Raw genomic sequence first — 14603 nt, forward strand, 5'->3', positions numbered from 1 at the left:
CGTTCGTGCCCGGGCGGGGAAGAGGGTCAGGCTGAGCCTCCGTCCTTCATGGTGAAGGCAGAAGGTATAGCCATGGAGAAGAAACCGCACTTTGTCAGGAGGGAGTTTCCTCCCAGGGAGGCGTCGTCCGTCTCGTTGGCGGTACTGCTTGCAGCCGTCCTGCTCCTTAACGCCTTTCTCTACCTGTTCCTCAACAAGTTTTACATCTCTTCTGGACGTGCCGAAACAGACCCGGGCCTCTGCCCTTTCGGGCACTTCAAATGGGGAACGGTGAAGAATTGTTCCCCGTGGCTCTCCTGCGAAGCCATAAATAGGGAAGTCAGGAAACTCAAGTGTGTTGGTGAAGGTGCTGTGAAAAAGGTGAGTTTGGTTTTCCTTTCTTCTCTTCTGTGGATAACGAGCTTTCACTGTTTGCTGGCTAATTAATGCCCATACCACTGTTATAATTATCCTCACAGTAGCTAATTACTGTAAGACATCCAGGTGCAAAGAACAGGTAGGAGAGCGTGCCCGGAGCCTTGGGCCACCTCCCCAACACTGAACGACATACCCCTACACGAGCAAAATCACAGAGATCAGTGAAGCGCTCGTGGAGCGTGGTACAATCGTGGCAGAGTAGGACTAGCTGGTTGGGTGGTACGAAATAATTTATCATTCATCTGGATTGCCCATTCCAAAGAAAACTTAGGAAGAAGGCTGGCTGTGTGTCTTATGTGTCTCTTGTGTGTTCTCAGGTCTTCCTTTCTGAGTGGAAGGAAAACAAAGTGGTCCTTTCGCAGCTCACCAACTCTGAGCTGAAGGAGGACTTTCTCCACGGCCTGAAGATGCTGAAAGCACTTCAAAGCAAGCACGTAGTCCGGCTGCTTGGCTACTGTGAGCAGCAGTTCACAATCCTCACTGAGTACCATCCTCTAGGCTCCCTGAGGGGCCTAAATGAAACTCTCCACATCCCGAAGTACAAGGGCATGAACACCTGGCATCGCAGGTTGATGCTTGCTATAGACTACGTGAGCATCATTCGGTACCTGCACAGCAGCCCTCTGGGCACCTTGGTGATGTGTGACTCGAATGACCTGGACAAGGTCCTCTCTCAGTATCTCCTAACAAGTGACTTTCACATCCTGGTGAATGATTTGGACGCTTTGCCTCTTGTGAACAGGAGTGCCGGCAGGCTGGTGAAGTGCGGTCATCGGGAGCTCCAGGGCGATTTTGTAGCTCCTGAGCAGCGTTGGCCCTACGGAGAAGAGGTGCCATTCGAGGATGACCTCATGCCTCCCTATGATGAGAAAACGGACATCTGGAAAATCCCAGATGTCTCCAATTTTTTCTTGGGCCATGTTGAAGGAAGTGACATTGTGCGACTGCATTTGTTTGACATCCACGCAGCATGTAAGAAGAAGGACCCGGCTGAAAGGCCTTCTGCCCAAGAGGTCTTAGACACCTACAGGAAAGTTTTAACTCTGCTTATTCGGGAGGCGGCCATGCCGGGTACTAGGGAAATGTTATAGTGAATCATGAGACCAACAACACACTGAAGTTGATGTCGTTCGTATTTATTTAGCTTGCCTGGAGGGCAAAAATCTCTGTCCCCAGAACTGAGGAGAAAAGAACAACTGAACTTGTACCTTTTGATTAAAATAATAAAAACTCACCCAATGCTGGAGCTGTGCAAGCTTCCATTTGGCATGTTTAATCTATCATTGGAAGAGGCGGAGGGAGAGAAACGAAGCTGTGTGAGTGCGGGGGGGGGGGAATTTGTTCCTTAAGAAATAATAAATTTTTTTTTGCAACATTTACACAAAAACTCTCTTTAAAAAAATGCAGAAAAAGAGTTAAAAAAATATTGGTCCTCTTAAACTGATTGGCAGTGGACTGAAGAGCAGAGACTGTGGCATGCCCTCCACAAGCTTTGTGCTGATTCCTGTGGCTTTGGCCCATGTCTTACACACAAAGCCCTCACCCACTTCCCCACAGAGTAAAAGCAGCGGTCACCCAGAAAGGAGTACCCCAGTTCACTTCAGATTTTGGTGAACCCCAATGCCAGTGACCCAATGGCAGTCTCTCCCTGTTGGATGGGGAATAGCTTGGTTTTGGAGCTGTACAGCCATTGCTCTGTGGCCCCCATATCCCACACTAGCAAGCATGTGGCCACGTTGTAAGCAATCAGATGATGCAGATCTCGAAGAGACTGCTTACAGACACATGCTCTTGGTTTTCAAGCCTTTGCCCCGTGGTATTCTCAGATGGGCTCTTTGGAGATGAAGCTGTTTTACAGCTTGAGCTTTACCCCTTTTTAATCCACAGAAATCCTGAGCACTTTGGAAAAGAGCTGAAGCATATAATTTTTTCATTCACTTATCCTTGCTGAGTGTCATCATGACTTGATGGAAGCGGAGAGAACAAGGAACTGAAAGAGAATGTGACTTCCACAGCAATGAGCATTAAACATGAGCTTTGGAAAATAAAAGCCCCATATTCAGACCATACAAGACTACTGGGTCTAAATTCAAAGCCACTAAGTGTAAAGAAAGGCTATGTTTTTGTTCAGTGTGTTTAGGAGAAAGCTTTTGGTACCTACGTGGATGTTGTAGCCTGGTACCAAGAGTTGGAGAGGAAGAATAACAATGCCTTAATCCAGCAGTAGGCTCTGTTCGGTCAGTTTGGGATGTACTTGTTCTCTTGATGAAAAAAAAAAGAATAGTGTGAAGGAGACACATGGATTCTACCATTACGCACCTGAGGACTTTCTGTTCTGTGGAGTAGGTCCTTGAAAGACCTAAGAACGTGAGACAACTTTCATTTTGTAACTTGAGTGGTGATTTGTAAGCAGAGAAGTACGTGGTCCTTTCAGCTGAAGAGCTTGGTTCTGTTCCTTGCTGTGCCAACATTTCTCTTCACCTAAACAAGCCGTGTCCTGACAGCACTGAACATGCAGTCAGTTTGTATACACAATGTTCAAACGCACGTGTGTTCTATTGCTACCAAAATTGTATTATAAATGCAAAAACTTTCCTGCAAATGACTAAATTCATACCTGATTTCATACAATGCCAGGAGGAGCCCTTTAAAGGCTGCTTATTACGGCTTTCCTTTCCCTCTGGGCAGTCTATTTTCTTAAATTACCCGATTTTTTGCCATTTTTCATTGCCATTTTCATTTGTCATTTTCCTTCCTGGTAGCTTTCCTGCTCAGGTTGTCAGGAAGCAAAGCTCAGAGGTCAAGGTCTCCTAAAAAGAACAATGACTTTGGATGCTTCATGTTTATTTTGGACTTTGGCTCAAAACACCTCAAAGAAGCCTGGGGAAAAAGAATGCTCTCTGTTGTAATTGCATCATCCAGCCCAGGAACTCTTGAGTTGTTACCATTAGGGCTGGAGTTCTACAGTTCCAGCATGAATCCAGGATGTGCAACAGTAGGAAAAGCATCCTGTTACAGCTCCTCAAAGCCAGAGATCGAGCTTTGAAGGGCCAAGAGTAAAATCTTTTGCACATGCCCCAGCAATAACTTGTTACCTCTTGTTAGCCGTCACGTATACTTGAAAGAAAAATCAGCATCTGATGGCTGTGAAGTAAACATACCATGTGTTTTTATGAAAGTAGCAAGGGTAGACAAGAAGATCCTGCCAAGCCTCTTAATGCTGGTCTCCCTGCTTGGATTCTTGCTCTGTTGTGTACTGTTGCACCTTGCAAACAGCCATATCAATTTCACAGAGTGAAAAACAAATGAGGACAAATCCTGGTTCTGAGTAATTATCTTGCTGTTGAGATGTCTCTCCCTGTTCCTGGATGAAATAGTCACAAATTCTTTCAAGAAAAGCTGTCTCCCTAAACATTCACCCTGAGCACTGATGTCCTCCACATGTCTCTTCCCCATTCCCTCTCCTTCAGTTTGTGTGTTGTCCAGCACTGTATTTCAGCAGGAATAAATTACATTTGTTCTGAATACATTATGGAGCTTAAAAGTTTGGTTTTTGGGATGTTGTTTCTGTCTATGAGGAAACACTAGATGGCAGCCTGAAGGTCAGCTTAGCATTAGTTACTAGCAGTTTCCGTCTCTCATGCCCAAACATAGCCAGGATCTGGCCTTGGAGCCAGTATTTTGCTAGCAAACTTCCATAAATCCCTGAAAGATCTCATTGTGTTTGCATTAGCGAGTCTGTAGTAACAAGACAGACAGATATAAGGGCTGTCAGAAGAGCCACACGTGCCAGTTGAAGGGGCCACCTCCCCTTTAACTTGTGGTATTTGTGTACTTTACTGTCCGTTTTAATTGCAGTCTGGTGCAACCTCAACTGAGTTGGAGTGTCACCTCCTTCCAGTCTCTCGGTAAAATCAGAAGAGTTTGTACTTGCTCCATCTTTCTGTTCTTCCCCACTAATCTCTTCCACCGTCTTGAGATTGCATGAATCCTGTCCTTCCCACACTTCCTGCTTTTTTTTCCTTAAAGGGAAGAGGCAAAGCCTCGTGGAGAGGGAGAAAGAGGCAGGACAGCCCTACATGCAGTTGTCTCCCCTCTCCAATTCTCTCTGCTGGGCATTCCAGTTTTCACCACCAAAGACAGCCTTGGATGAAAATTCGGGGTCTTTGCTGCCTAAGTACAAGCAGCTCTTATATGTCTGGTGGAAAACAGCAAACGATGAAGAGCAGGAAGAGGCCTGTTCACAGCTGGAAGCCTGCAAGCCCCTCTCTCCTCATCTACTCCCCAGCCAGCTCTGGGGGACATGACCTCCCCTGCCAAGACCACTGCCATCACGAGCTCTGCCTAACTTCAACAACAGCCACTGGTTCTCATCTCAAGCTCAAATCAAGGGCCCCACATTCCCTGTCCATTCCCACAAAAGATGCTTCTCCTGGGATGGTTATTGCCAGGTTTCCTATTGTATCCCCACTCCTCCATCCCAAAAGTCCAGCCAAAGAAGCTGCACAAAGATGCAGGCCACACAAGAAGAAGGACTGCTACTAGTGCTCATTTCCTTCAGAAAACTTCAGAGGAGGTTCCCCAAACCACCCTAAATGGTCAATGTCAAGGCAGATATGGTCCCAGTGGTCCTGGGGCTTTTGATTGCTGCCATCACCAAGATGAAGGCCTTGGGTCTGGCCCCTTGCCCAGGGACAGCACAATCCTTTTGCTGAGGTCAGTGATCTGCACCGCTATGCCCTTCCCTTTTGGGCAATGCCTCCTCTGCCATCCCTGCAGCGGTCCCACAGCATGTCCTGCCCACCCCATCCAACCAGCTAGACCAAGAACTGAAGCAGAGACCGTCTCCCAGACTCAAGAAATAGCACCTGGTTCCCAGACTGAACCCCCTTGGGACACTGCTGTGCCAGCAGTAGAGGAGACAAGGAGGCCTAGGACATGCCAGCTGAGCCTGCTGACAGACTGGCTGCGGGTGCCAACTGTGTCAGGGCACCTGGACTCACTACTGGTATGGTATGCTCTGCTATTGGCCTGATGCTGTTGCCAAAATGAATTCCCAGTGGATTTCCCAATAAAGTTTAGCCCTTGCCAGGTAGGTTTGTACCACGGGATACAGAATGGAAACAGCCTGTCTCAGAGCAGAGTCTCAGATTCAATTCAAACTCTCTGCTCTTTTCTTTTCTCCTCAGAGTCATCCAGATAAATAGCACTGTCGAGGTTACGCTGTTTTCCTTTCCGAACTGCTGGCTCCAGGCTTCTAGGTGGCTCGAGTTTCCCTTTGTGTGCTGTGGGTTTCAGACTACATCCTAAACGCACTCCTATAACCCTAAATCCTGCACAGGTGAGCAGCCTTTACGGCAACTCAGCTATATGTTCGACACCATCAGATGGAAAAAGCACGGCATGCATATCCACACCAGCTGCTGTGTAGGGCTGGGTAAACGCTGAGGAAATAAAATGGACACAACCTATTTAATTGAACCTATTTAATTGAATTGAAAAATTCAATTTAATTTAATTTTTTCTTTCTTTTTGGAGGATACTTTTAGAGTCCATGTTACTCTGTATTTAATAGAGTGGTAACTATTAAATGTATCAGAAGTTTAGGATACCACACAAACTTTTTGAAATTCTATCACGAGCTCTAAACCAATATTTTCCTTTGGTGCCACATAAACAAAACATCAGATCATTATCTTTGTGAAACAGAGGCAGTGCTGTTTGCCAAAGACAATTTGTGAGATATTTGGCAGAATTTGCAACCGTAAACCAATTCTATCATTATGACTGTAATGTCTTGCTAACAGTCAAGAGACCCTGGGAACAAGAAAAAAGTGGTTCTCAAGTTCTTTTAGCATGATATAATGCATATATTTGTAGAGTTCATCCAAATAAATTACATGCTAGATAGTACTTTCAAAAAAGAAAAATTATTTTATGGGTTTATGGTTTTATTTCAATTGAAATACTGTATACTTGAGATGACCACATGATTTCAAATAATTGTCAGTCTGTGTTCTGAAGTCTATAATTCAGTATTTATCAGGATTAAATGGTGAATATATTTACATTACAGTGATATTTATGTCTCAGCGATTTCTGATTCTATTTAGCTCTGGGTAACTCAAAATCCATTATACAGAGACACACAGAGCTTCTTTGGCCATAATTTTCAAAAGAACAAGCTTACTGTTGGTTTCCAGCATTCACATTTTGGATATGAAGTAACTGGATTTTCAAAACTGATAATATTCAGCAGCTTTCAGTCAAATTTGTAGTAGCTGCTGGATGCTAAGGACTTTTGGAAAGTGAGTTCTTTACTTATGGAGCTAGAAGACCCTTTTCAGCAATTCTCTTGCTAAATCTGTGGGACTGAAGTGGGTGCTTTTGTCAAGTACACGCTAGATTTCTTTGTGGAACAAAGTTCCCACTTTTCTAAAAGTTGTGATTATTTTGAATTAAATCACAGAGATATGTGTTTTCCTCTCCCAGAGCTGATTCCTGTGAGAGGTTGTGTCTGACCCATAGCTGAAACTTCCCAGGCTTATTTGCTACCTTGTAATGTTGAAAATCTAGCCACTAAGCTTGGGTCTCCATCAGCTACATTTTACCAGAAAAGCTTATGCCAATGCCATATATTTATAATATATTTTTATTTCTTTGCTGCCTACATGCTTTGATCACAGGCCAGGACCCTGGAGGTCAGATGCTGCACAGGCACAGCACAAAATGACAGTCTTTTCCCTACAAGCAGCTTTACTATAAGAAAAGAGAAAATAATTGATGTCCTCATGCATTAACAGCATACACAAGCATGGGTTATCCCATCACACCTCATCCCAACTACAAATAAATATGCTACATAATCTACACGGACAGGTCACACCATTTCTTGTGCACACAACAACTGCAAGGCCTGACTTTGCTCTGGCCAAATTCAACAGCAGCTTGTGTTCCCACTTCTGACGGTGTTTCAGGAGCCTAGGACTGAAACAAAAGCCCAAACTATAAAAGGAAACAACAGTGATTACCCTTTTTTCTCAGGTTTGCAAGGCTGTCACACTCACTGCAGCGCCAGATGTTGTACACCTCAACCTAAGCCTGTCCTACCCACTGCTTCACATTTGCTAACTTCAGAGGGGCATGTTGGGGAAGAAAATCTCTCTCTGCCTGTGTTCTTGGTTGGGGGTGGGTAGATTATCTGAGCCTTGAACCAAGCATTTAATTAAATCAAACAAATCAGGCACCTACTGAGTGAGGCAGAGTCTGTTCCTGCATGCTGGAGGCTGCAGAGAAACTCCCAGACCTGAAGTCATGCTATGTGGATGCGGCCCTTGGTTTCCACCAGACAGGAAGCTGGGTACAGAGTCCTGGGGCTTTCCAGCCCCTTCCAGGATTGTCCAGAGCACAGCTGCAGGGTTAATACAAAAGGCGCCTTTAGATACAGTTTAAATACAGCTTCTCTACACCCCATGCAGCGGAGCACAATCTCAACTGAGGTCTAGAGGTAGTAGTGAAATATAAAAAGCACCCAAGTTACTTAGGTTTATTTTTTCCACTTTTCTGCCACAGATTTGTAATGCTTTCTTGTCAGGTCTGTTAGCAGAAAAGTTCAACATACTAAAAATGCAAACAAAAAGCCTCAACTTCATGAGAAAATGTTCAAAATCCCTGTGAAACCATGGTTAATTAGCTGTCTTGTGTCATGTTGCATAAGTGATAGACTTTTTTTTTTCTCTTAGTGGTTTCCACAGTTCTGTGCATGGGTGCCATCCCAATTTAATGACCTAGAATTATGTCTAATTGCTGTTCTACTCTTCTTTCCCACACCACACAGGGCAAGGAACTTTTCTCATGATAACAGTGCCTTAGCTTTTTATTTTTTTATACTGTCATTTTCACTCATATCCTTTTATGCCCTGATCTGAGGCCTCTTAAAATTAATCTGTTCCACAGCATGGAAAGAGAATGACTTGGTACATCTTGCACTGAGAAAACGGCTCCCCAAAGGACGGTGTTTCTCTCGGCTGGTTGGACATTTGCAAAGTGAGCGGCCATCCCAGCAAGTAAGACTAGACTTACTGTCTAGACTCCCTCTACCCAGTAATGGGTCAGAGCATTTCTGGGCACAGGAGGACTCATTTTGAACGTTGGACATAGGTTAGATAAATCGTGCCCTAATAATACTTGGGCTTTCCCTTGTTGTCTTATAAAGAGTGAACAAAATAACTGCAACATAAGCACACACCCCAAATATGCGTAAAGCAAAGGGAGATGCACCATATCCACAATGTCCACATTGTAATACTTCTAGCATCTGAAGGGAGATAGGGTAAAAGGAGGTATCCGAGCCAGAGGTGGATGGAAAAAGGCACGAAGAGAGGATAAAGGAGAGCATACCTAACCTGTTATGTAGTTCAAACATGCCACATCAGCCAGTACAAAAAAAAGAAGTGTGTATGTGTGTGTGTGTTAGAACACCGTCTGCCTAGCAACCTGCACCTCACTGAGCCGCTCAGACAACTTTCCAAGTTTCTAAATGGAAACGCTCGCTCTGCTCCATCTTTTCTGCCAAAGCATAATCTTAGAATTGTGCTTTTTGGCATGAGGCGCATATGGAACACAGGAGTGAGCTATGCTGCTCCAGCATCTGAATATCCAGTGACTCCTGGTTTGGAAAAAAAAAAAGAAAAAAAAGAGAGAAAAGAAAAAAAAAAAGAAAAAAAGGAAAAAAGAGAAAAAAAGAAAAAAGAAGAAAAAAAGAAAAAGGAAAAAGGCAAAAAAGAAAAAATAAAAAGAAAAAGGAAAAAAGAACAAAGAAAAAAAGAAAAGAAAAAGGAAAAGAAAAAGGAAAAGAGAAAAAGAAAAGAGAAAAAGAAAAAAGAAAAAGAAAAAAGAAAAAGAAAAAAGAAAAAGAAAAAAGAAAGAGAAAAAAGAAAGAGAAAAAAGAAAGAGAAAAAAGAAAGAGAAAAAAGAAAGAGAAAAAAGAAAAAGAAAAAAAGAAAAAGAAAAAAGAAAAAGAAAAAAGAAAAAGAAAAAAGAAAAAGAAAAAAGAAAAAGAAAAAAGAAAAAGAAAAAAGAAAAAGAAAAAAGAAAAAGAAAAAGAAAGAAAAAAGGAAAAAGAAACAAAAAGGAAAAAAGAAAAAAGAAAAAGAAAAAAGAAAAAGAAAAAAGAAAAAGAAAAAAGAAAAAAGAAAAAAAAGAAAAGAAAAAAGAAAAAGAAAAAAGAAAAAGAAAAAAGAAAAAGAAAAAAGAAAAAGAAAAAAGAAAAAGAAAAAAGAAAAAGAAAAAAGAAAAAGAAAAAGAAAAAAGAAAAAAGAAAAAGAAAAAGAAAAAAGAAAAAGAAAAAAGAAAAAGAAAAAAGAAAAAGAAAAAGAAAAAGAAAGAAAATAGGAAAAAGAAACAAAAAGGAAAAAAGAAAAAATAAAAAGGAAAAAAAGAAAAAAGAAAAAGAAAAAAGATAAAAGAGAAAAAAGAAGAAACAAAAGAAAAAAGAAGAAACAAAGAAAAAAAAAGGAAAAAAAAAGGAAAAATAAAAAAAAAGCGGCAAGATTTTTCAGGAAGCGCGGTTTCTGTTTTGACACCCACACTGCCAAACCCCGTTCCCGTGCGACGAGCGAACGCTGTGACAATCTCGCTGCCGAGCGGCGGTGACAGGACCCGGCGGACCGGCCTCGGCGCCTCGCGCCGGCCCCGACGACTCGCCTGACGTCACTTCCCGCCGCCCGCGCGCCGCCGCGGGGCCGCCCCTCACGGCTGCTCTCCCCTATGGCGGCGGCGGCGGCCGCGGGGGCAGGAGGCGGCGGCGGCGGCTCGGCGGCGCTGGGCGACAGCGGCGCCATCGACTACTCGGTGCACGAGGCGTGGAACGAGGCCACCAACGTGTACCTGCTGGTGGTGCTGGCCAGCCTCGCCCTCCTCGTCTACGCGCGGCGGTGAGGGCCGGCGGGGCGGGGGGCGGCGGGGCTCGAGCTCCCGGCGGGAAGCTCCGGGCCTCCCGGCCCCACGTGTCGCCTCTCACCGCCTCTCCCCCCCGGCAGGAACAAGAGGAGGATCATGCGCATCTTCACCCTGCCCCCCGCCGCCGAGACGCCGCCCGAGCCCAACTTCTACGACAGCGTGAAGAAGATCCGCCTGCGGCAGCAGCTGGAGATGTACTCCATCGGTAAGTCGGAGGGAAGAGGGGGCTCCCCCGGTTCTGCGGGTCACCGGGGACGGTTCCTGCAGCGGCGACCTCGAGCCTGCCGGCCCTCGTGCGGCGGAGGCAGCAGGGTGGAGCCCCGGTCCTGCGGCACCATGGGAGCGGGGGTTCTGCAGGGGCGCGGGATCGAGGCGTGAGCGAGGACAGAGAGAGGGAGCGGCTGGGCGGTTCTCCTCTAGCTGCCAAAATGGCTCAGACGTTGAGGTTAAAAAGAGCATTCAGGGCATGTCTGAATATTGTCAAAATGTGGGTGGATTTGTAGAAGTTGAGAGGACTGTGGAATTGTAATTCAACTTCATAAATTAAAAATAAACGAGAATTTTACTGTACCAACAAGTGTTGCCACTCCCATCTTAATGTTGAAGGTCAGGGTGGAGGTAGGAAAGAGCCCTATGCTGCCAATATCCCAAAGGTCCAGTTCAGAGAAACACCTGTACTTGCTTCACATCTGCCCTACGGGCACACATAGGGAGAATATGGGCAAGAAATACTTGGTGAGACGAAACAACCTTTTACATGTAAGAATTCTTAAACCAGGCCATTGCATTTTGTAGGAACAACAAAAGAATGTGTTTGCTACAGAGGAATGCCGGCTGGCATCCCTTATTGGTGTTTGTTCCACCACACGCAACTCTTTGATCTCCCTTTTCCTTGCTAACCAGATTAATTTTGGAGTCAATGTGGTCGTTAACTTGTGGCTTGTGTATTGTGGAGGAGAAGAGCAATGTGGAGATCAGCTGCGTGACTAATGAGTCGTTCAGGTCATCTGTAATAATACTTCTGAAGCCGTAGTCTTTAATTATTTTTCTTTTCAAATGAAAGGGCCTGAATGGAATCGTTCACTCGTAGCTCTCTGCCATTAATTTACTGACATTTGCTGTGACCCTACCGTTCAGCCTTTCCCAGGCCATGCACTAAAGTCCAACGCAGGGACTGAAACTTCCCCTTGTGTGGCTAAGTGGTGAAGTTGTATTCTCTAATCTTGAGTCTGTTTCTTGATTGTTACAATATTTATATGTGTGTGTATATATATAGACAGATATGTATGCATGCACACACATACATATGTACATGCATATAATAAATGGTATAACTGGTGTTGATCAGTGTTTCTTTTTTTCAGCAAGGAAGTATGAACAGCAGCAGCAGCAGCAGCCACCAAAACAGACTGAAAGCGTACAGCTCTCAGTGGAATGAAGCCCACAATGGTAGAAACTCAGGATATATTTCCAGTGCTGATGATAAGAGTCAGTGTGGAGCTATTTTCAATGCCTCTTAGTTGAAACATAGCTGAAGGCAAGGGAGAAAAAGGAAGGGGACTCTCCTAAAAACTTTGTTCTTGGTAGCTTTTCTCTGAGCCCCGTGAAGTGAACTGAGTGCCTGTTGAAACATTCAGCGTGAAAGTACCCAACACAGGGCAGACCTGCTCAGAGAAACCTCTGAGGGTAGAGAAGTGCAGTCTTAACCACGTTTTATTTCTTTCTCTGCTGGCACCGTGGAAATCAGCTCCTACCTCCTCTGGTAATGGCACCCTAGAGAAAACAAGGCAGTACCTACCTGCCTGGAGACCCTTTTGTTCCTCGATCACGCATTGTTGAGTTTGCTGAATGCGTTCAGTAAACGTGAATGAAGATACCGTGGCCTCACTGAACAGCTTTGGGAGCCCAGAGTGTCCCTGGTGGCAGTGCAGAAAGATTATGCGTGTGCAATACTGTGAACCTTTCCCGGAGAAACTTTCAGAACTGAGAAGTACACAGCAGATTGCATGTCTGGAAGTATTATGTTAATAGCAAAGGTGGTTAATTTACTCAAATTGCTTTAGAGAACGGGATTGTGTATAAAAATCTGCATAAAGGGAAAGATCGCAGCTTATCCAGAAGAGACATCACACCCCAGTTATTTTTTTTTCTTTCTAGGTAAATCACAAAATCAGTTAATTTAAAGAATACTGCAAATATCACTCCTTAATAAAAGCATATAATCATGAAAACTCTTTGAAGATGTATCATGCTGTAATTCCTAACGTTACATGGCTTGAGCAGGCTGAGTGGTGAACAGAACGCTAACGGCAGCAGAGAGCTGAGAGTGTATGCCCAGAAAGCGGTGTTTTGGTTTGTTTTGTTTTTTCCAGTTCCGTGCTAAATTAATGTAAGCCTGAGAGCAGTGGTAAACAGCACTGCAGTTGCATCCAGGTAGGAGGAAGCTTGGCTTCGTTCACCAAATCTTATTTATTAGGTCGAAGTTATCTGTACTTCATTGTCTGTAGGGGCAGTAAAACGGGGTCTGGCCGTGGCAGGAGACAGCCAGGCGGGCGCGCCCCGGGCCGTCCGTGCCGACGGCCCCTTCAGATGCCTTCCCCGCGCGTAACGGAGGGAAGCAGCAGCGCAGCTCGGCGGGGCCGAGCGCTGGCGGGAGGGAGCGCCGTTCCCGCGCAGCGACAGGGAGACCAGGCAGGAGGAAGGCGGCCTTCCTCCGGTGGGAGGAGGCGGGAGCCGCTCGCGGGTCGCCGGCGGCTCGGCTGCGCTGCCTGGCCTCCTCCCACCGCTGCCTCCCCGGTGCCATGTCCTTCCTGCGTTACTCCGCTGCAGGAAGACCCGGCCCCGCACCGTCCACCGGTTACTCCCGCGGGACCGAGACCCACCACCCGGCCGAGCCCTTCTGCCCGCGTCCCCATCCACCCACCCCCCCCGGAAGCAGCGCCCTTTTCCCCACCCCGCGCTGGCCTCACTTCCTGCCGCCGCTTCCGCCTCCGGACCGCGCCGGCTGCTGCTGCTGCTGCTGTTGCCGCCGCCACCGCTGCCGCCGCCGCCGCTGCTGCTCGGAGGCCGGAGGGCGCCCGCCGGGCGGTGAGTGGGGCCGCGGCGGGGCACGCGCGGGGTGCGCCCCGCCCTCCCCCCGCCCCGTTCGCGCGGAGGGGCGCGGGGCGCCTCGCGGGGGCCGCGGTGGCGGGAAGGGGCCGCCCCAGGAGAACGCGCGGGCGGCGGCGGGGTGGGGGCGGGGGCCGGGGCCGGGGCCGGCTCCCCCTCCTCCCCGTGAGGCGGCCCGGGGGCGGGCTGCGTGCTGCCGGGCCGGGCCGGGTGGGCTTTCCCCTCCCTCCTCTGCAGGAGGGCTCTCTGTGCCCCGCTTCACTCCGCGGGCGCCGCGGCGTTATCCCGCCGCGGGGCTCTCGGCTGTACCGGGAGCAGAGCCCTGCCTCCCACCGGCCTTGCCCATCCGAGCGGTCAGCCAGGGAACAGGCAGCGCCGGGATGAATCCTTCCTAATGGCGCATCTTCTGTAGCGCTCGCCAGGGCTACTGTCCTCAGCAGCCGGCTGATGCGGCTCCGTACGTTTCAATAAAGCAGCGTGTCAAAATGAACCCATCCTTTCCAGCTCACTAAAGCCAGCCGTCTGTAGCTGATAATTTTACAGTTTTCCTCTCAGCTGAGCTACAGGCGCTCTGGAGCGCTTGGAAATCTCGAGCGGCTTGCAGCTCTGCTTGTGTGCATGGACCTGAGCTAGTGGCACCAGTATCTCACAGACTGACTTCTCGACGCAAAACGTTTTTAAGGAGAAGCAACAAAAGCAAAACGTTTTTAAGGAGAAGCAACAAAAGCAGGAACTTTTCTAGGGCACATACCTTTTGCATTTGCTAGAGTGTTAGAAGAATGCAGCTCGAGCCGTGAGTAAGGGCAGGTGGTGGTTTGTTGTCCTGACTTAAGTGCAGCTATTGAAAACTATGCCCTGTTTTGTTGGGGTTTTTATATTTCAGTTTTACTGTGCAAGTATGCTTTGGGACAGAAGGTGCAGTCAGTTTTTGAAATTTTATCTCAAATTTCTGCAGTGATTTTTACCTGTTAATTCATGATATTGCGTGTAGGAAAAAAGTGCTTCTTTAATTGGTGGTAAAAAATGGGTGCCTAAAAGCAAAGGCAGATAGGGTAGAGATAATAGATTTTTTTACACTTTTTTGTTTTTTGCGTCCAGTTGCAGTAGTTGGGCTTGTA

At 46.5% G+C, this 14603-nt stretch overlaps 2 protein-coding genes across 2 annotated transcripts; both read left to right on the plus strand.

Moving 5' to 3' along the window:
- Positions 1–72: 72 nt before the first annotated feature.
- Positions 73–1508, plus strand: POMK (protein O-mannose kinase). Its single transcript, XM_009988718.1, has 2 exons — positions 73–360; positions 735–1508. Exons 1-2 carry the CDS (start codon positions 73–75, stop codon positions 1506–1508), a joined length of 1062 nt encoding a protein of 353 aa, XP_009987020.1.
- Positions 1509–10185: 8677 nt separating this feature from the next.
- SMIM19 (small integral membrane protein 19) lies at positions 10186–12599 on the plus strand. Its single transcript, XM_086612096.1, has 3 exons — positions 10186–10352; positions 10458–10582; positions 11742–12599. The coding sequence occupies exons 1-3, from the start codon at positions 10186–10188 to the stop codon at positions 11813–11815; spliced, it is 366 nt and encodes a 121-aa protein (XP_086468222.1). The 3' UTR covers positions 11816–12599.
- Positions 12600–14603: the final 2004 nt, after the last annotated feature.

The sequence above is a fragment of the Tauraco erythrolophus genome, chromosome 5, assembly GCF_009769465.1.
Source record: "Tauraco erythrolophus isolate bTauEry1 chromosome 5, bTauEry1.pri, whole genome shotgun sequence".
Lineage (NCBI taxonomy): Eukaryota > Metazoa > Chordata > Aves > Musophagiformes > Musophagidae > Tauraco > Tauraco erythrolophus.

Excerpts from the sequence above, each read along its gene's own strand:
- POMK (XM_009988718.1), top strand. The coding sequence starts at position 73 with ATGGAGAAGAAACCGCACTTTGTCAGGAGGGAGTTTCCTCCCAGGGAG. Across the intron at positions 361-734 it reads GTGAAGGTGCTGTGAAAAAG|GTCTTCCTTTCTGAGTGGAA; the intron begins GTGAGTTTGGTT and ends GTGTGTTCTCAG.
- SMIM19 (XM_086612096.1), top strand. The coding sequence starts at position 10,186 with ATGGCGGCGGCGGCGGCCGCGGGGGCAGGAGGCGGCGGCGGCGGCTCG. Across the intron at positions 10,353-10,457 it reads CTCCTCGTCTACGCGCGGCG|GAACAAGAGGAGGATCATGC; the intron begins GTGAGGGCCGGC and ends CCCCCCCGGCAG. Across the intron at positions 10,583-11,741 it reads GCTGGAGATGTACTCCATCG|CAAGGAAGTATGAACAGCAG; the intron begins GTAAGTCGGAGG and ends TCTTTTTTTCAG.